This window comes from Durio zibethinus, chromosome 27 (assembly GCF_047325235.1).
Source record: "Durio zibethinus cultivar Kanyao isolate XHJ-2024 chromosome 27, ASM4732523v1, whole genome shotgun sequence".
NCBI classification, from domain to species: domain Eukaryota; kingdom Viridiplantae; phylum Streptophyta; class Magnoliopsida; order Malvales; family Malvaceae; genus Durio; species Durio zibethinus.
In genome coordinates, this window is record NC_143188.1 from 14,044,826 (window position 1) to 14,067,507 (window position 22,682).

At 30.5% G+C, this 22,682-nt stretch overlaps 1 protein-coding gene across 1 annotated transcript; it reads right to left on the reverse strand.

Annotated features, from left to right (window-relative positions):
- Positions 1-5,107: 5,107 nt before the first annotated feature.
- Positions 5,108-6,574, reverse strand: LOC111279461 (UPF0481 protein At3g47200-like). Its single transcript, XM_089756360.1, has one exon. It carries the CDS (start codon positions 6,572-6,574, stop codon positions 5,207-5,209), a length of 1,368 nt encoding a protein of 455 aa, XP_089612486.1. The 3' UTR covers positions 5,108-5,206.
- Positions 6,575-22,682: the final 16,108 nt, after the last annotated feature.

Genomic DNA, 22,682 nt, shown 5'->3' on the forward strand with positions numbered 1-22,682 from the left:
TCCATCCTTTGACACCATGGACATCGCAGATCGATTACCAGAATTCGGTGTTTCGCTAAAAAAGGCATAGTGGGGATCCTATCCAGCACTACCAGCCACATGAAACATTGAATCTTTGGAGGTATTTTGACTTTCCACAGCTTCCTAAATTCAAACAAATCAGAACGACTGGGGAAAGCATTCATCAGAGATTATTTCTTTTTTAACTGAAAATTTACCTGCCAATTCCTGTTCCCACACAATCCGGTCTCGCTTTCCTTGTACTAGCTGAATCATCTTATAATTTGTGCATAGTCCATGCAGCAACTCCTCCTCCCATTGAAACAAATCTCTCATGAAAGAAGAGGCCCAATTCGGATGATCCAATTTGTTGTTTACTGCATAATCAACTACCCTTGTTTACCTATCAAATGCGATCTGAAACAATCTCGGGAAACATTCCATCAGAGGCTTATCACCACACTATTTGTCAAGCCAGAACAATATGTCCCATCCACTTCTTACCTGCCATCTACACGCCCCTGTTCTAATGTACCTTTTAGCCGGCTCTTTTGACTGTAGTCCCACTATGACTCCCCAAACCATTAACATCTTCTTCATTTTTGTGTCTGCAGGAATCCAGGTCTGAATATTCTCACCATACTTCGCCATCACTACCTTCCGCCAAAGTGAATTCTGTTCATTAGCATATCTCCACCACCACTATGCCAACAAAGCCAAGTTATTTAGTTGTAGATCATGAATCCCCAGCCCCTCCGCTTTCCTAGGTTGACAACCTCTGTCCCAATTAACCTTTGCCATTTTCTTTTGTGATTCGCTTCCTCTCCATAGAAAGCTTCTTCTAATCCTATCAATCTTCTTGATTATACCGACCAGTGCCTTGAAAATGAACATATAATATACAGGCAGGCATGATAGCGTTGAGTTTATTAGCCTAACTCGACACCCAAACGAAAGAAACTTCCTTTTCCACATTGCCAACTTCTTCTGGAACTTCTCTATCATTGGATTCCAAACAGACAGCCTATTTGGGTTTACACCCAGGGGAATTCCCAGATACTTTAATAGCAGATATCTCCCTGTGCAACCAAACTCCTGCGCCAAACCTTCCACCAACTGACTACTAGCCCCGCATTCAACCACGAAACACTTCTCCTAACTCAGCTTTAATCCAGACATCAAAACATTTCTTAATCTTCCTTACACTCTTAACCGTCATTTCATTTGCTTCCAGAAACAGGATGGTGTCATCTACAAATTGCAAGTGAGAAATAGTGAACTCAGAGGAAGAGAACATAATACCTTTTATCAGTGATTTGTTTTCTGCTTCCAAAAGCAGAACGTGCAAAACTTCTGTAATAAGGATGAAAAGGAAACGAGACTGTGGATCTCCTTGTCGAAGCCTCTTTTTGATATGAAACTGATTTGTTGGAGAATCATTGACCAGCATAACTACCCACACTGTTGAGATACACTTTCGAACCCCCCTTCCCCATGTCCTTCCGAAACCCATCCTTTCCATTACCTAATCCATAAACATCCAGGATACACTCTCCCATGATTTCTTAGAATCCAGCTTTAAAATGATTCCTTCCTTTGCACACCCATGTCCCTGCTTTAAATAATGGATCACCTCGTTTGCCAAAAGAACACCATCCATGATCTGTCTTCCCGCTACAAAAGCACATTGTGTGTCGCTAACAGATTACCCATAACCTTCTTCAATCTCCTTGATAACACTTTTGCCAAAATCTTGTACAGGGAATTAATAAGCGATATAGGTCTATAATGATTCCATGCCGTTGGCTTGTCCACTTTCGGTATTAACGATATAAATGAGGAGTTTACTCCTTTTTCTAACTTACTACTCCTGTAAAAATACCCTATGAACTTCATCACATCTTCTTTAATTATATGTCAGCCTTTCTTGTAGAAGCTAAAATTAAAACCATCAGGCCCAAACGCCTTGTCCCCTTCACAGTCCCAAACCGCATCTTTCATTTCCTCCGTAGTAAGTGGCATCTCCAACTCTTCCACCTCTTCAAGGGACAGCCGCTTGAGTGGGAGAGCGAAGTTCGCAAGACCTTTCTTCCCGGTTGCTTTGAAATGATCCCTAAAGAAATTAAATACCACCTCTTTCACTTCCCTTGGGTTTGAAATCCAGTCTCCATTTCTGAAGAAACATGGGATCAAATTCAATGATTTGGTTCAGGAAAATCCATTGCCTAGCAATATGGTTAATTTTTCGGGAGCACTTTTAATATTTATTTAAAAGAAAAAAAAATATTGGAATCCAAACATGTTTTCCCTGAGGTTGGGATTTAGAGACTTGTTGGAAATCACACAAGTTATTTCTTTTCACATAATTTAGCCAGAGAGGAAAGCAAAAGCATCGCAGAGTCTGCTTGGGATTACGACTTGTCAAAACTTGGAGATTAAAGTGTGTAGGAGCATCGAAGGATGCCATTGTTTTTCACTTTCCAGCTATAGGTAGGAAGTGGTAGCAATCCTTTCTAATGTAATTGTTTATTAGAATCAAAGTTCAAGTGGAATTGAATCCAGAGGGGAGCTTGGTTTGATTTGTATAATCATTCTTATGAGATAATTTTTAATAAATATAAAATTCATATCTCAATATTGAAAACTATATCCTCTGTTTTTTTACGGCTTCTTTTATAAAAGAAAATTTTCAAGTGAAATTTCACCAAAAGGATTGAAACAAGCTCAAGTGGATCAACAATAAGCAATTTAAGAATGTCTTGATCACTCACACCATCCCAAGAGTGGCTGTCTTTGTACGTAGTAGGCCTTGGTCTTAATTTCTTAGTTAAATGGGAATGTTCATTGCTCAATGGCAATGAAGTAATAATATTTTATTTATGAAATTATTACAACCAAAAATAAAAGTTACAATTATAATCAAAATTTATATGTATATAAAAATTATTAAATAAATCAAAATAATTAATTTAGTAATTAGTATATAATTGATAAATTTAATATATCATTAAAATGAAACTTGAATCTAAAACTTTATGATTCCATAACTAAAACAAAGTGTCCCGGGCAAATTAGAATAACAACTCACATGCATGAAAATCCAAGAGCAAGATTCAAGCTTAACTAGAAATAATTAAACCATTAAAATTAATCAGGGCCTTTTTGATGAGTAAAAAAAATAAATTTTTAGTAAGTAAAGTTTGATGTTCGATATAATTCAATTTTTTTGAGTACCTAAATAATAATGACATTACTCATGAATTTTTTATTTATTATCTTTACATCCTTTGAAAAGAGTAAAATTTTTATATTATTAGATAAATTATATAATATTATTCTTTTTATTAAAAAAATAATAATAGCATCCTTATGTTAATGATAATATAGCTTGCGCATAATTCAAAGAATTGCAAACTAATTTAAAAGATAAAACATAGATTTATTTAATATAAAACAAAAGAATAAGATTTCAAGTTGAAATGAATTTTTTTCATTCTGGGATAAGAATAGTGGGAAATAGACAAATTTGTTTTGAACAGGAAAAAACATGTACTAACCATGGACAAAATGTCAAAGAATCACAGGTGTTTTTAAGAGTTTTCATTTGATTTGTTTATAAAGTTGTTGGACTTTTAGTTATAATGATTTAAAATCAAACCCTAGAAGTCTTCAATAAAAAAAAAGCAACATGAAAAAGAAATGAGACAAAAATAATTGGATTTAGAAGAAATTCTAAATTCATTAAGACAATCTATTTTAATTGAATTTTGATTTATGACATATCACTTTATCATAGTTTAATTTGTTAGCTAATAACAATTTATTTAAAAAATAAAAATAAAAGAAAAAAAAGATCATTAAGAAAATTTTAGTTTGCATGGTAAGAAATCATATTGGAAAAATGACATTGATAGATACAAACATTAAATAATAAAAAATTCTTACAATTCTAATTTTTAAGAATGAATAAATTGTAGATTATTAAAATAATAAAAATAGATTAAAAGTTAAATTATATTATGCTAATATAATTTAAATTCTGTTAGGACTTAAATTTTGTCTTAAGAGTTTTATCTCTTTGTCATAAATGTTGACATAGTATAGCAATAAAAAAAGATTAAATTGTCTTGGTTTGTGTGGGTTAAGTTAATATAAGTTAATAGTGTATAGCTTACCAACTTTATTAGCCACTTAAATTTACTCTTGCAAATTATGTTTATAAAAGAACTTTTATTCATAATTAATTAAATTTATATAAAATAATTAAACATTATGTGTTTAATTTAATTTGGTTTTACTTATTACCATCACATGTTTTGCATGTGAATATTTATATTTTATTTAATTTTAAATAATTATTATTATATTTAAATACAAATTATGAATCATGGTCGTTTGAAAATATGATTACCAATAACAAGTCACTTCCATAATATTTAGCAAGTATTAATTATGAATTCATGGGAGTTCAATAAACATTAACATCTGAATCTTGTAAAAGAAAATGATAAATAATATGTTAGATTAAATTAATTTGTTTTGTGAGAATACTCAGTTTTAGTTGTTAAATGAATACAAAAAGCTTTATTCATTAAAAAATGTTATTAAATTAATATATATATATATATGAAAAAAGCTATTATATAGATATATATTTTTTATAAAATATATTTTAATCACTTAATTTGAATATATTAAAATAAATAAAAATAACTCGAGCAGTATACATTCTAGTTAATAATTAATTTTGAATAGTGGCAAAGAGAAAACAAAAATAATTCTGAATTATTCTTTTGAAGAGCATAATGAATGAATTTAATTATTTTATATACAAAATTTATGTTAAAGTTGGCATCACATTTTAGTTTCTTACTCATTTTAATCAATTATTATAATTTGACTTTCTACTCTATAGTTAATTTCCTTTTTTAAGAACTTTTAAAGAAGCAATAGAAGTAAATAAAAAGGCAGTAAAAATAAATAAAATAAATAAAACAAATAAAAGCAAACCTTAACCATATATTTTTTTACTTTATCCAATCAAACATCAAATCAAATCCATACCAATCTGCCACAACAAAGTTAAAGAGTGCTGTAAAAACACATTTTCAAACATTTTGAAATGATGAAAGCATACATTTTCTGAGTACATAATTCTATAATTGAATTTGAACACGCATACCAACTAATTAAATACTAGTGATGTTTACTTCTTTTGTATGATGGTGAAATAAGTCTGAAGAAGAGAGAGAAGAAGACCTGCTATGGCGCCCAAAAAAGCTAGAAAACTCCAGTTTCTACTGAAATAATTGGAAGAGATACGTATTAACCAGGAGTTGCAATAGCTTTGGATGTTGTATGTAACATCAAAATATAAGAGTGTATTTGACACCAAGTTCCTGCTCATCCCACGGAAAAGATCAACCACTTCTTCATCACTGCCCAAGTAATTGTGAAGGATACCTGTAGCCCGCAACTCCTTAACATCTTGTGGTGTTTGAATGAGAGAAGAAATGAAGCTTAAGTAAGAGGTGACAGCATAATCATTATCAAAATCTGGACACTTTTCTAAAGCTACTAAGTTCATGAACTTGGAGGCTGTTGACTCATCCAACACGAGGCGTGGCATCTTTAGGCTTCCCAGAATGTTGCAATGGAAGGAAATGTTTTGAAGGTTGCATGTCATGTTGGGGCACACTTGAATTCCTGATTCTTTAAGATCCATGATGCTTCGAAATAGCCTTCTATGTTTTGCCTTGTTTCCACTCCAAAGAAGAAATCTGCCAATCACGCCCCAACTTTTCTGTTGTACTATTCCTGTCAGTAATTCTGTCCTCAACCCGTCCAGAAGGTGAGCGTAATCTTTTTCGTCCAGCTGTAGGCTCGTCCTCGCACCTGGTATATTTGTCATAAGGTTATCGGTTATGAATTCTTTGATTGATAGTTCCCACATCTTGGGATCTATGGTTGAGCCAATCAATATCTCGAGGACTCTGTAAGGAAGTTGGTTTTCTAGCAAGAATAAATCAAGTATCGCAAATGTCATGAGATCCAGCATATCTGAAGTGAATGACTTCTCCAATTCACCGTATAAAGCGTAATATACGGTATACAGCACTGCACAACCGTCCACGAAGAACATCCAAGATAGCTCATCATCATCGTAGTAATTTATGTCGTCCGGATTATAATACTTCCTAAGATCCTCTATCTCTTCCTTAATCTTGTGGAATGGAGCATCCTCAGTCGTTTGGTTCTCCCCTATGAAGAGAGCTACAAATAAACGTTTCATTCGCTCTCCCCAGTCGAACTTCGGGTTGCCATGATGCAAAGGACCGAAGGCTACCATCCTCGGTTCAAAATATTTCTTAAAGTCCTCCTTGATAACGCCAACCAGGCGAGGTGTAACTCTTTGTATTAACGGTTTGGTTATTTGAGATACACCTCTTCTCCGGTTTTGTAATTCGAGGAATGCTGAGTCTAATTCCATCCTCTGTTCTCTCATGAAATCCGATTGCTCTATCTCAGGCATAGGAATTCTCACTTCCTCGGGGTTCCCCTCGTCGCTCGCCATCAAATTCTACCAGCTAGCTTAACGGTTCAAAGGAGGTAATACAACGACAGTTAAAGGAAACTGGCTGGAGTTTTCTGAAGAAACAAAGGACGAAAGGATAGAAGAAATGGTGAGTTAGGTTTCTCTATTTCTACATGGCTATAATATTGGGGTACCCGAGCTGCAGAATTTATGCCTTACACTACCCCGAAGATAGTAGCTAGCTTTAACTTTAGATTTATCCAATCTTCTTTATACTTTATTAAAATAACAAGTTTAGCATATAAATTTATATGCTTTATCTTTTTGAAACAGTGATAGTCAAGACCAAATTCATGAAATAATACGGATCGATAAAAAAAAAAAAAAAACTTATACTCCGGAAAAATCCAAAAATTTTATACTGCTTAACAAAAAAAAAAAATCTCGCGTTTTCTTCTACTCACTCTGATTCTCTATTGGTTGTGCTTGTAATTTGTTTAGAATGAATCACTTTAGGTTTTTTCGTTTTCGCTGGAAAGATAATAATACTTTTTCATTCACAGAACAATTCAACTGATTTATATATTATATTTAAAAGGTAATATACTCAAACTTCTATTCTCTTATTATAGCCTACTTCATGAAAAAACTTGTCAAGTTTAGTATATCAATTAGTTTTATTTTTATCGAATATGTCCAGTAATATACATACCAACTCGAGGTATGTATGTAATTTTTTAATTAATTACAAAAAATAAAAACAGAAAATATAACTATATTCAACATGATTCACGCGATCTAAGAAGAATTTTATTCGTATTTATAGAATAAAGATTACAGAAAGTATTTTAAAGAGAAAATGATTACGTACTAACCAATAAATGCAAAGATATTATATTTTGTAATAGTGAAGTTTATTGTTCGAATAAAGATTAAAGTGATAACGAAGACAAGATGATTGGAATGAGACCAGTGGATGATTGTAGATGTAAAAAGGCAAGAGATTCCATGATTGGTTCATGAAAATCCATTGCCTGGCTATTTGGTCAATTTTTTTTCAACACTTTTAGTATTTACCCCAAAAAAAAATGATATTGGCCGCACAGCAGAATCTGCTTGGAATTACGACTTGTAAAAACCTGGAGATTAAAGTGTGCAGGACCATGGAAGGATGCCATTGTTTTTCACTTTCTAGCTATAGTGTGGAAGTCGTAGCAATCATTTTTAATGTAATTGCTTATTAGATTCAAAGTTCATGTAAAATTGAATCTAAAGTTTAATTTGATTTATGCAGTTTTTCTTATAAGATGATATTTAATAAGTTTAAGATTTAAATTTTAGTATTTATAATGCTATCTTCTATCTCTTTTACAATTTTTTTTGTAAGAAAATAAAAATAAAATGAAATTGCACCAAAAAGATTGAAATAAGCTCAAGTGGATCAACAATAAGCAATTTAAGGAGGTCTTGATCACTAACATCATCCCAAGAGTGGCTATGTATGTAATAGCCCTTAGTCTTAATTTCTTAGTTCACGTGATGACATTAGTTAGCTCACTGAGGCAGATAAAGGACCAAAATAAAATTTTTTAAAAGTTTAGAGACCAAAGATAAAATTATCTTAAAATTTTATATATTTTATACATGACTTATAAAAAATACTAATTTTAAATTATATTTGCATATTTTTTATAATATAACTTATTAGAAAGATTTTTGTTTTAAAAATAAAATAAATATTCAAAACTTAAAATTAAATTAAAATTTTCAAATTCCTTTTTTAAAAATTTTTAGTACATTTTAAAAACAAGATAAATTTTATTAAAATATTATTTTACTCATAAGTTATAATAAAACATATTATTTTCTATCTAAAAATTTTATTTTTAAAATATAAATTTTTTTATTTTCCTTTTTAAATATATTTCATAAAATACATTTTATAAAAAAGATAAAATATTTTAAATTATATATTTTATTTTATATGAATATAAATTTTTTATATTTTAGAATAGATTAATAAATTTATTTTAATTTTTAAAAATGATCTAAAAATTTTTACATAATATTTTAACATTATACAAAGTTTTTATTTAATTTTTTTAAACCGATATAAAAACTTTTACTTAAATTTTTAAAATGATATGTAATTTTAAAAAAATTATTTTATTGATAAATCATATCATAATAAAAATTAAAAAATATTTTAAATTATAATATTTTATAAAATATATTTGAAATATATAAAAATAAAAAATTTTGAATTATTTTTATCTTTTTCTTTATTTATTTTGTATAAAAAATGTCATAATGTATAAATTTATAAATTTATAAATTTATCGCTAGATATAAATTAAAGGAATCACTACAAATCTTTTTTGTTTAGGTATAATTGACACTTGACAAAATTTGTTTCATTTAAAAAGATGTTCCAAGATTGACTCATATATCTTTAAATGATAAATTTTAGTTCACAAAATTATATTTTAGGTTCGAAAGTATGATTACGTGTGATAAATATTATAGTACCGTTACAATGCATATATAGATGATGGTACTGATTTGATTTTAAATTATCCAAGCTTTCCATATTTGTGATTTACCAAAATATTTAATATTAAAAATTGATCTTAAAATTATTTCAATAATTTGGTAACAATTTAAGATAATTTTCTCACTTTAAGAGTATTCATAGATACTAGTATCTTACTTTGAAGAAGCTCTATTGTTGGATTCTTTTAATTTTACTTTTAGAAATAAATATCTATAAATCGGGCTTTATAGTCAGAAATGTCCTTCAATTTGTTAATAAGATTTTTGGTTGAAAATTATCCTTCAATATGTTGGTAGGATTTTATGCAAAAAATATTTATAGAAAAATTCATTAAGTCCTCTAATAATTTGATGAGACTTAATTGAGATTTAAATTTTTCAATAATTTGGTAGGATTAAATTTTTTTTTTGTGAAAACCTTTTTTAAATTTAAAACAAAATAAAAACAAAAATTATCATACAAATAATATCATGCAATATCATGCAAGTATATCAATTAGTTTTATTTTTATCAAATATGTTCAGTAATATACATACCAACTCGAGGTATGTATGCAAATTTTTAATTAATTACAGCTTAAAATATAAACAAAAAAAATAATTATATTCAACATGATTCACATGATCTAAGAAGAATTATATTCTTATTTATGGAATAAAGATTAGAATAAAGTATTTTAAAGAGAAAATGATTGTATACTAACCAATAAATGCAAAGGTATTACATTTTGTAATATTGAAGTTCATTGATCGAATAAAGATTAAAGTGATAACGAAGGCAAAATGATTGAAATGAGACCAATGGATGACTGAAGATATAAAATGGCAAGAGGATTTCGTTCATTAAAATCCATTGCCTAGCTATTTTTGAAAACTTTTAGTATTTAGAACAAAAATGATATTGGAATCCAAACATGTTTTCCTCGAGGTTGGGATTTATAGACTTGTCGGAAATCGTACAAGTTATTTCTTTTCACGTAATTTAGTGAGAGAGGAAAGCAAAAGCCCCGCAGAATCTGCTTGGTATTATGACTTGTTAAAACTTGGAGATTAAAGTGTGTAGGTCCATGGAAGGATGCCATTGTTTTTCACTTCCTATCAATAGTGTAGAAGTCGTAGCAATAATTTATAATGTAATTACTTATTAGAGTCAAAATTCATGTAAAATTGAATCTAAAGTTTAATTTGATTCATGCAGTATTTCTTATAAGGTTTAAATTTTAATATTTATAATTCTATCTTTTATCTCTTTTACAATTTTTTTTTGTAAAAAAAATATAAATAAATGAAATTTCACCAAAAAGATTGAAACAAGCTCAAGTGGGTCAACAATAAGCAATTTAAGGAGGTCTTGATCACTCACATCATCCCAAGAGTGGCTTTTTATGTAGTAGCCCTTAGTCTTAATTTCTTAGTTAAATGGGAATGTTCATTGCTCAATGTGATAGAGTAATAATATATTTTTTTATGAAATTACAATTATAATCTAAATTTATATTTTATATAAAAATTAATAAATAAATCAAAATAATCAATTTATTAAGGGTTAATAGCATCTGTAGTCTCTAAATTTTATCCAAATTCTATTTTGATCATTAAATTTTAAAAAGTTTTAATTGAATCCCTAATTGCCCAAATTTGTTTTATTTTGGTTTTTTCGTGTATAGAACCGTCTAAATTGATAGTAAATATCAGCTTGTATCACGTGAGGATGTCAATTAGCTTACATGGCAGATGAAGGACCAAAGTAAACTTTTCTCAAAGTTTAAGGACCAAAGATGAAACCATCTCAAAATTTTATATATTTCATACACAACTTATAAAAAAATATTAATTTTAAATTATATTTGCATATTTTTTATAATATAGCTTATTAGATAGATTTTTGTTTTAAATAGAAAATAAATATTCAAAACTTAAAATTAAGTTAAAATTTTCAAATTCAAATTTTTAAAGAATTTTAATAAATTTGAAAAACAAAAAAATTATTAAAAATATTATTTTACTCATATGTCATAACAAAACATATTATTTTCTATCCAAAAAATTATTTTTTTTAAATATTAAATATATTTTTTTTCCTTTTAAATATATTTTATAAAATATATTTTATCAAAAAAATAAAAATGTTTTAAATTATATTTTTATTTTATATGAATATAACGTTTTTATATTTTTGAATAGATTAATAAATTTATTTTAATTTTGAAAATGATCTAAAAATTTTTACATAATATTTTAACATTATATAAAGTTTTTATTTAATTTTTGAAACCAATATAAAAACTTCTACTTGATTTTTTAAAATGATATGTAATTTTAACAAAATTATTTTTGAATTTTCAACTTAATTTTAATTTTTTAAAAATATATTTTCCAATAAAAATATTATTTTATTAATAAATCATATCATAAAAAAATTAAAAAATAATTTAAATTGTAATATTTTGTAAAATATATTATTTTATAAAATATATTTGAAATATATAAAAGTCAAAATTTTCTTGAACTATTTTTATCTTTGCCTTTATTTATTTTGTATAAAATAAATTTGAAAAGGAAAAATAAAAACATTTAATATTTTAAAATATATATTTTATGGATAGAAAGTAATATTTTTGTTATGATTTATGAGTAAAATAATTTTTTAATACAAAATAAATTTTTTTTGTTTTTAAAATGATTTTGAATTTTTAAAAAAGAATTTGAATTTTTAACTTAATTTTAATTTTTAAAGAGCTATTTTGTATTAAAAACAAAAAATATTAGAAATAAATTATATTACAACAAAAAATATAAAAATATAATTTTAAATTTAACATTTTATAAAATTATATAAAATATATAAAATTTTGAGACAATTTTGTCTTTGATCCCTTAACTTTTAAAGGATTCCATTTTGATCTCTAATCTACCACGTGAAATGTTAATTAACGTCATATGTGGTGTCGATTGATATTTGCTATTAATTTAGACGGTTTCATAAATAAAAAGATTAAAATAGGATAATTTTGGATATTTAAGAATCCGATTAAAACTTTTTAAAATTTAAGGATCAAAATAAAATTAAAATTAAAATTTAGAGACTACTAATGTTATTAACTCATTTATTAATCAATGTATAATTGAATAAAATTAATATATAATTAGAATGAAACTTAATCTAAAACTTTATAATTCCATAATTAAAACAAAGCCTCTTGGGCACAATACAATAACCACTCACAAGCATGAAAATCCAAGAGCAAGTTACAAGAAAAAATAGTTTAACTAGATGTCATAACGTCTAGATCCGGGGATCTATCGCTAGACATTATCTTTAGGGAGTCGCCACTAATCTTTTTTTATCTAGGTGCGATTGGCCACCTAAGGAATCTGTCTTTTTAGGGAACACATAAGCTTAAGGGTCCCTAAAAGAATAGGTTCAGGTCTGCTAACCAGAACAGAGTTCGGGAGTTCGGTTACGTGGGAGGAAGGTTATAGCACCCTCACAACGCCCATCAAAAGATGGTACCAGCTTAAATTTGTGTTATCCAAAAGCCTTAAAATTTTACCAAGTAATTAATTATTGGAAATTTTTCTCAATTGACTCTAATACTTTTAGCAGAAAATTGAGAGAATTCCCTCACCTCAAGAGTATGCAAGAAAAACTACTGTTTCACTTGCAGAGGCTCCGTCGTCGGATTATTTAAAGAAAAAAAAATCAAAATCAAAATAAAAAGAAAGAAAAGAATGATTTTTTTTTTTTTGTGTGGGAAAAATTGATACTTTCAACTTTTTCCCAAAAAATATTTTTTTGGAAATTTATTTTTAAGGAAAATTGATACTTTCAACTTTTCCTCAAAATATTTTTTGAAAACTTATTTTCAAGGAAAATTGATACTTTCAACTTTTCCTCAAAAACCTTTTTTTTGAAATTTTATTTTCAAGGAAAATTGATACTTTCAACTTTTCCCTAAAAATAATTTTTTTGAAAATTTTGATTTTCAAGGAAAATTGATACTTTCAACTTTTCCCTAAAACCTTTTTTTGAAATTTTGTTTTTCGAGGAAAATTGATACTTTCAACTTTTCCCCAAAGACTTTTTTTTGAAAATTTATTTTTAAGGAAAATTGATACTTTCAACTTTTCCCCAAAAATATTTTTTTTTGGAACTTTTGATTTTTTTATTTAAAGAAAAATAGAATAATAAAAAAAATAAAAAAAAAAGTAAAACAAAAATAAAAATAAAATAAAGATAAAAAGAATATTAAATAAACCTAATTTAATAAATAAAAATAATAATAAATAAATAAATAAAACAAATAAAAAAAATTCAAAAAAAAAAAAAAACCTGGAGCGGCTCGGCTATCGGCGCGGCTCGGCTCGGCTCAAGGAAGAAAAAACGGCTTAGGGGAGCGGCTTGGAGGCTCGGCTCGGCTCGGCTCGGCTTAGAGGAGGGAATGTACGCGCGGGTCAGGAAAGCGGGTCGACGCTCGGGTCGGGTCGGGTTCGGCAAAACGCGCGGATCCCCTGGTTAACTTAAAGCCAAAACGACGTCGTTTTGGGAGGGTATAAAAGGCAGTCCTCTTCATTTTTCGACAGAACGCTCCTCCCACTCTCTCTCTCTTCTTCCTTTTTCTCTCCCTTCTCTCTAGAAACTGAAGAACACCGGTGCCGGATTCTGGAAAAAGTCGTCGAAATCTGGAAATCTCGCCGGAAGTTGGTCGAAAGTTCGTCGATTTTCTGGGATTCTTCGTCGGAAACTGGGCAGGTCACCGGAAACTTCAAGGTTGGCCGAAATTGTTGCCGGAAAATTTAAATTTCGCCGGAATTTTTTTCTCACTCCCAGAACACTCCTAAACTTTTCTTAGCTTCCTATACGCCTCCTTTTCTCTCAAATCAGTAGCTTTGCTTACTGTTTTCTCTGTGTCTTGCATTCTGTTCCAGGGGTCCCTTTTATAGGGATTGATCAGGAGTTCCTGATCAATCTCAATTCCTCCTTGGACGGGGATTCAGTCTTTGAATCCGATTGGACTCTTCTGATTGAGTTCCCCTCCACAGTGGGATTCTTCAATTTTTAATCTTAGCCCTCCAAAATAAAAATCAAAATAAAAAAAAAATCTAGATAATTAGAAAAGATAAATCAAAAGATATTATAATATAAAAAAAAATCTGATAATCAGGAAAAAATCAGAACAGATAATTTTTTTTTTTAAAAAAATAATAATAAATAAAATAAGATAAACCCAAAAATATATTACAAACAAAAATAATAATAATAATAATAACAATAAATATATAACTATATAAATAAAATACATATAAATCTAATAAAAATAAATAAATAAATAAAGATATACATAATAATAATAATAATAAAATACATAAAATAAAAAAAAAAGAAAAAGAAAAGAAAAAATACAGGATTGAAATGGGCCTTACCCATTTGGGCCAGGCCCAATTGATCTGGGCCCGGACCCAATTGGGTGTCTACAGCTGCCCCTCTTTGCACATTTTCTGTGAAACAGAAATTGCGCAAAGACGTAGACACCCAATCAAGACTTAACTCAACATTTTCATTTTTTGTTTTTTTTTATTTTTTTTTGTTTTTGTGTTTTTTTTGTTTTTGTTTTTTTTTTATTATTATTTTTTTTTTTACCAAAGCTCCTCTAAACAGAGGCTCAACGACTTTGAGAAACATAAATTGCTCCTCTAAACAGAGGCACCACGACTTTGAAAAGTAAATTGCTCCTCTAAACAGAGGCACCACGACTTTAAAAAAAATAAATTGCTCCTCTCAACAGAGGCACCACGACTTTGAAAAGTAAATTGCTCCTCTCAACAGAGGCACCACGACTTTGAAAAGTAAATTGCTCCTCTCAACAGAGGCACCACGACTTTGGAAAAATAAATTGCTCCTCTAAACAGAGGCAACGAAACTTTGAAAAAGTAAATTGCTCCTTGACAATCATGTCCAAAGGAGTTGAAAGTTGTGTTTGAAGGAATTTCAGGAGATTATGCCCAAAGGTCTTATAAATCGATCCTGATACCAAAAGACATCCTATTTCAAGGATTAGGAACTTACCTGACAGGTTTCTTCTCAAACTTGCAAAATATCTTCATATCTGTCTTCTCCATGTGGGATGTTGGAACACCCCTGCTTCTTGAATTTGTACACTATACTTTTCTGAATGTAGTGTATGCTATGCAAATGCATATGAATGTCAATGCATGCTATGCAAATGTTGGCCAATCAATTCATGTTCAATGTATGGTACTCAAGTTTCTCAAGCTCTTTTCTTGGGCATCAAGCCTTTTGATTTTTCAGAGATCCAATTACACTGCTCTTCTAAGATCGAACTAATGTAGCTCTCAATTGTCTCTTCCACTCACATTTTTCCTTGTTCAGTTTCTCAATACTTTGGAATAAACTTCATCAATTGATCATCACTTGACTAACAAATTTCAAAACAAGTTTCATCCACCATCACTGGGTCATTGTTTCAGCATTAACCACTTCAAAACAAACTTTGTCCATTGATTGTTCTGATCATTCAATCATAATTTGCAAGTCATATCGACCAATTCATCCTTGTACTCATCACTCGGTTATACCACTTTTCAAAATTTGCCCCATCATATTCTCCATTTGGTCACATCATATATCCTTCCAAATCATCTCTTTTAGGTTTCTACCACCATCATCTTAGATTTTTTTTTTTCAAATAAATGCCAGACTCTTTTAAGCACATATTCATTCATTTATTATCATTTCAATTTTTGACAAATACAATGCAACCAAGCATTTTCTCAATTCATTCTAGGGGTGAAACAATAAGAGAACGCAAGGTGAATTATGGTAAAGATAATCAATGAAGATCTGTTTTGGTACAAAGCAGATGAAAAAAGAAATGAATTGGATACATGTCATTGGAATGGATGGTATGTCCAAATGATGAATATTCAAACAATTCTCAACATTAATCTAGGATTCTTTTTCGAAAACTCATTCTATTTACAGTTGAAGTCATATGGAGTTTGGCAAACTTTGCCCCAGTCTTTAAGAGATCTTCAGATGTCTTTGATCTTTCATTCATGTGAGCCATTTGACCTGATTTTTTTTTCTACTAAAATCACCCTTTCAGGTTTTCAATTTGAATCTCTTTTTTTCATTTTCTCATTTTTTTCCTTCTTTTTTTCTCATTTTTTTTTTCTTTTTTTTTTTTTTTTTCATCATCTTTTTTTTTCATCCATTGTTGATATCTTTCATACGTCCAACTTTAGAGCATGATTTCATTGCTTCCTCATGAGTATACCTTCGCTCAACATATGATCATTCAAGTTGAGTATTCACACTTGATCTAAATGGACTTTTCAAGGTTGTAACGTAGGCCAAGGTGAAGGGTCACAAAAAAATAGATATAATAGGCTCAAAACATGTATTAAAAAGGTTCAAAACCAAAGGATCATTTGACACAACTTGGTATTTTGCCCCATATCGTTTCACTATTTTTTTTCTTTCTTCACACAAAAGATTCTCATTACTTTGCCCCAAATCATGTGTGGCATTTATTTTTCTTTTGCTTTTCTTTCTCTTTCCATCTTTGAGACCTTTTGTGGTGTTTTTTTTTTTTTTTCTTTTTCAAAAATTACCCTCCAGTGTAGAGAGTGATCCTTGGTTGGGGTTCTTCAAGAAAAAAAAAAAATCATGATTGGCTCAAAGGGGTAGCAATAAATGGTTTTTCCAATGGTAGAAGAAAGATGGCCATTTTTCATCTCAATGGTGAATACCTTCCTTGAACATCATCTATTAAACAAAGCTCATGAACCTATATAAAAGATTACATATCTTCAAGACATATCTCTCTACCTTACTTCTTGCTCAAATCATCTTCTCATATTAAATGTGGATGAGTTCTCAAAATTAAATCCCAGAATTACTGTTATCATTGTCTAAATATTCATCATCTGAAATTTAAGAATGAGAATGTGAAGTTATGAAAGGTAACAGGGCATGGAATAATGGTCAAGTGAAAGAGAAAATGTAATGAAATGCATTAACTTGCCCTTATTAAGATGATCACAAGTGAAGTCATATTGCAAAAAAGAAATCTAACATTACTTGAAAAAAAATCTTAAAATGACAAAAGAAACCTTCAGCCAGCCTTATCTCCATTTTTTAAAATTGTCCCCCTATGCGATCAGGTGAAGAATCTCTATTGACATCTTGCCCCTCAATTCATTGTGACTCTCCGGACCCTTTCTGTTCTTGACTTTCACTCAGGGCGCTAACATTGGATGTTGTTGCTTTTCCTTGATCAAAACTTACCATTCCATCATTGATCAACCGTTGCACCTTATACTTTAAAGCAGTGCAATTTTCAGTAGAATGGTCAGTAATTCTATAGTGATAGTCGCAGTGGGCTGTAGGATCATACCACTTTGGGTATGGTGGTTTAAGCGGCTCCACATGGCTGGGGGCAATCAAATGGCTATTATAGAGTTCTCGATATAACTCTGTATAAGTCATAGGGATTGGATCAAATACAGGTTTTTCTCGAGCAGTCCGTTGTTCTCGCGAGCCACTGGCTGGGTTAGTAGGGCGGATTTGGGTTCTTACAGGAGCTTGAATGTTAAGGCGATAAGTGGATGAATAAGATGGTTGAGGAGCTAGCTGGTATGGGTAGGATGAGGCATTATTCACAGCGGGATAGTATGGAGAGTAGCCTTGGGATGGATAGGGTTGATAACCCCTGAATTGTTGTCTATCAAAGCTCACAGCTTGAGCTTCAGCTTCTTTTTTTTCTGATGTCTTCTTGGTTTCTCCTCCTTTCAACTTGCCATTTTTTATGGCACTTTCAATAATTTCTCCAGAGATCACCATGTCAGCAAAATTCTTTGTTGCATTCCCTATCATCTTTTCGTAATAGGGAGGTTTCAAAGTGCTAACAAACAGCACTGTAGTCTCTTTTTCTGTCAGAGGAGGTTGTACCTGTGAAGCTATATCTCTCCATCTCTGGGCGTACTCTTTAAAAGACTCGTTTGACTTTTTTTTCAGATTCTGCAAAGACAAACGATCAGGAGCCAAATCGATAATGTGTCAATATTGACTGATGAAGTCATGTGCCATATCACTCCAAGAGCGAATACGAGTCCTATCCAACTGAACATACCATCTGGTGGCAGAGCCAGTAAGACTGTCCTGGAAAACATGCATCAAGAGTTTTTCATCATGTGCATGAGCTGCCATCTTTTTGCAATACATGATGATGTGGGTTTTGGGGCACTTGGTACCATCATATTTTTCAAATTTTGGTACTTTAAACTTATAGGAAATAACCACATCAGGGACTAGACAGAGCCCAGCAGCATCTACTGACCCATAAAAGCTAAATCCTTCCACAGCCCTTAGCCTTTGCTCCAGCATACTAATCTTGGAACTTTCTTCAGCTTCCACTCTCATCTTTTCTTTCTCCTTCTCTTTTAAGTCATCTAGGTCAGGAATTGGTTCTGCTACTTTTTCAGTGAAGACAAGATTTATATAGCTGTTATACTGCCCTAGGTTGAAAGCTGATGGCATTCCAGGATATGTTGGATATGCGAAGTGTTGTGGCGGGACCTCTTGGGCAGACTGGGCTTGAGGTGGGCCAAAACCTGGAGGGTATAAAGGGTCAGCCACATCTTGCTGGCTTGTATTTCCTTCAACTCATTTTCCTTTGTTCATGTTATTAAGAGCCTCCAGAATCTTGCTTAGTTCACTTTCAATCTTCTCCTGAGCTTTTTCTAGCTTTTCAAATCTATGGGAACTTTCCTCTTCCATTTGCCTTGCTCTGGATCTTGTGTTGTATGGATGAGCAGGATTTTCACTAGATGGAGCTATTCTGGGACCTTGAGTACCATACTTATGATTAGAAATGTTATGCTGTGCCTTATGTATGAAATGTACATTTTTCTGAATGAAATCTAGTATGAAATGGATGCAAATGATTGTGTTAAAACATGGTCATGAAAGTAATGTGGATGCATACAATCAGACAAACAACATAGTTAGTTTCATGGATGACATGAAAGTGATGCTGATGCATAGTGTTACATATGATAAAAATAATACACAAAGTTAAGCAATCAAAATGATTAGATAAACACCCTTTTTGTGTCTTAATTTCAGGGTATATCTATCATTGGGTAGAAAGGGCTCTATCCTAGGTGTAGGCACTCTTAAGGTTCACTACATGTGGTTTTAAAGTCAGAGTCTAAAGGTCCTCAAATTGCTTATTACATCCCTGTCCATCACAGACTAGTAAGGCACCCTAATCCTCACCCATTACAGGCTACAAGTGGAAAAGATTCAATTTGAGTGGGAGTATTTCGCTAGCCGCTGCGGAGGCATTAGACCTCACGAAAGCAATAGGTACTTTACTCCCTCTTAGAGGGACGGAGCTCGGGTGTAGAGCTCATGTTATGCACATGCACATGAATGACATAATTAACAGGGTAAATAAACATGACTAAAAAAATTACACATATATACAACAAGGTTCAATTTTATTAGGCTTTTGGATAACACAAATTATTTGCTGGCCTGACTCTCAAACTCCCCAGTGGAGTCGCCAAGCTGTCATAACGTCTAGATCCGGGGATCTATCGCTAGACATTGACTTTAGGGAGTCGTCACCAATCTTTTTTTATCTAGGTGCGATTGGCCACCTAAAGAATCTATCTTTTTAGGGAACACATAAGCTTAAGGGTCCCTAAAAGAATAGGTTCAGGTCTGCTAACCAGAACAGAGTTCGGGAGTTCGGTTACGTGTGAGGAAGGTTATAGCACCCTCACAACGCCCATCAAAAGATGGTACCAGCTTAAATTTGTGTTATCCAAAAGCCTTAAAATTTTACCAAGTAATTAATTATTGGAAATTTTTCTCAATTGACTCTAATACTTTTAGCAGAAAATTGAGAGAATTCCCTCACCTCAAGAGTATGCAAGAAAAACTACTGTTTCACTTGCAGAGGCTCCGTCGTCGGATTATTTAAAGAAAAAAAAATCAAAATCAAAATAAAAAGAAAGAAAAGAATGATTTTTTTTTTGTGTGGGAAAAATTGATACTTTCAACTTTTTCTCAAAAAATATTTTTTTGGAAATTTATTTTTAAGGAAAATTGATACTTTCAACTTTTCCTCAAAATATTTTTTGGAAACTTATTTTCAAGGAAAATTGATACTTTCAACTTTTCCTCAAAAACCTTTTTTTTGAAATTTTATTTTCAAGGAAAATTGATACTTTCAACTTTTCCCTAAAAATATTTTTTTTGAAAATTTTGATTTTCAAGGAAAATTGATACTTTCAACTTTTCCTCAAAAACTTTTTTTTTGAAATTTATTTTCAAGGAAAATTGATACTTTCAACTTTTTCCTAAAACCTTTTTTTGAAATTTTGTTTTTCGAGAAAAATTGATACTTTCAACTTTTCCCCAAAGACTTTTTTTTGAAAATTTATTTTTAAGGAAAATTGATACTTTCAACTTTTCCCCAAAAATATTTTTTTTTGGAACTTTTGATTTTTTTATTTAAAGAAAAATAGAATAATAAAAAAAAATAAAAAAAAGAAAAGTAAAACAAAAATAAAAATAAAATAAAGATAAAAAGAATATTAAATAAACCTAATTTAATAAATAAAAAAAATAATAAATAAATAAATAAATAAATAAAACAAATAAAAAAATTCAAAAAAAAAAAAAAAACCTGGAGCGGCTCGGCTATCGGCGCGGCTCGGCTCGGCTCAAGGAAGAAAAAACGGCTTAGGGGAGCGGCTTGGAGGCTCGGCTCGGCTCGGCTCGGCTTGGAGGAGGGAATGTACGCGCGGGTCAGGAAAGCGGGTCGACGCTCGGGTCGGGTCGGGTTCGGCAAAACGCGCGGATCCCCTGGTTAACTTAAAGCCAAAACGACATCGTTTTGGGAGGGTATAAAAGGCAGTCCTCTTCGTTTTTCGATAGAACGCTCCTCCCACTCTCTCTCTCTTCTTCCTTTTTCTCTCCCTTCTCTCTAGAAACTGAAGAACACCGGTGCCGGATTCTGGAAAAAGTCACCGGAATATGGAAATCTCGCCGGAAGTTGGCCGGAAGTTCGCCGGTTTTCTGGGATTCTTCTCCGGAAACTGGGCAGGTCGTCGGAAACTTCAAGGTTGGCCGGAATTGTTGCCGGAAAATTTAAATTTCGCCGAAATTTTTGCCGGAATCTGGAAATTTCTCAGAAATTTCCAGAAAATTTTTTCGCCAAAAATTTCTAAAAATTTTTTTCTCACTCCCAGAACACTCCTAAACTTTTCTTAGCTTCCTATACGCCTCCTTTTCTCTCAAATCAGTAGCTTTGCTTACTGTTTTCTCTGTGTCTTGCATTCTATTCCAGGGGTCCCTTTTATAGGGATTGATCAGGAGTTCCTGATCAATCCCAATTCCTCATTGGACGGGGATTCAGTCTTTGAATCCGATTGGACTCTTCTGATTGAGTTCCCCTTCACAGTGGGATTCTTCAATTTTTAATCTTAGCCCTCCAAAATAAAAATCAAAATAAAATAAAAAAAATCTAGATAATTAGAAAAGATAAATCAAAAGATATTATAATATAAAAAAAAATCTGATAATCAGGAAAAAATCAGAACAGATAATTTTTTTTAAAAAAATAATAATAATAAATAAAATAAGATAAACCCAAAAATATATTACAAACAAAAATAATAATAATAATAATAACAATAAATATATAACTATATAAATAAAATACATATAAATCTAATAAAAATAAATAAATAAATAAAGATATACATAATAATAATAATAATAATAATAAAATACATAAAATACAAAAAAAAAGAAAGAAAAAATACAGGATTGAAATGGGCCTTACCCATTTGGGCCAGGCCCAATTGATCTGGGCCCGGACCCAATTGGGTGTCTACACTAGAAATAATTAAATCATTAAAATTAATTAGGGCCTTTTTGATGAGTTAAAAAAAATACAAATTTTATAAGTAAAATATGATGTTCGATATAATTTTTTATTTATTACCTTTACATCCTTTGAAAAGAGTAAAAATTTCATATTATTGGATAAAATATATAATATTATTCTTTTTTATAAATAAAATAATAATATCGTCCTTATGATAATGATAATGTAGCTTGCGCACAATTCAAAGGATCACAAACTAATTTAAAAGATAAAATATAGATTTATTTAATATAATACACAAGAATAAGATTTTAAGTTGATAAGAACTTTTTCATTTTGGGATATGAATACTGGGAGATAGACAAATTTGTTTTGAGCAGGAACAAACATGTACTAACTATGGACAAAAAGTTCAAAGAATCACAGGTTGATTTGTTTATTGTGTTGGACTTTTAATTATAGTGATTTGGAATCAAACCTTAATAGTCTCGAATAATAAAAAAAAAGAACATGATGAAGAAATGAGACAAAAATAGTTGAATTTAGAAGAAGGATAATAATATAAACTAAACATGAAGATATATTACATCCAGTACACACCAAAGGAAAAACGTTTAAAAACTTGTTGAAAAGTAGGAGTACCATGGATGTAATTACAATGGTAA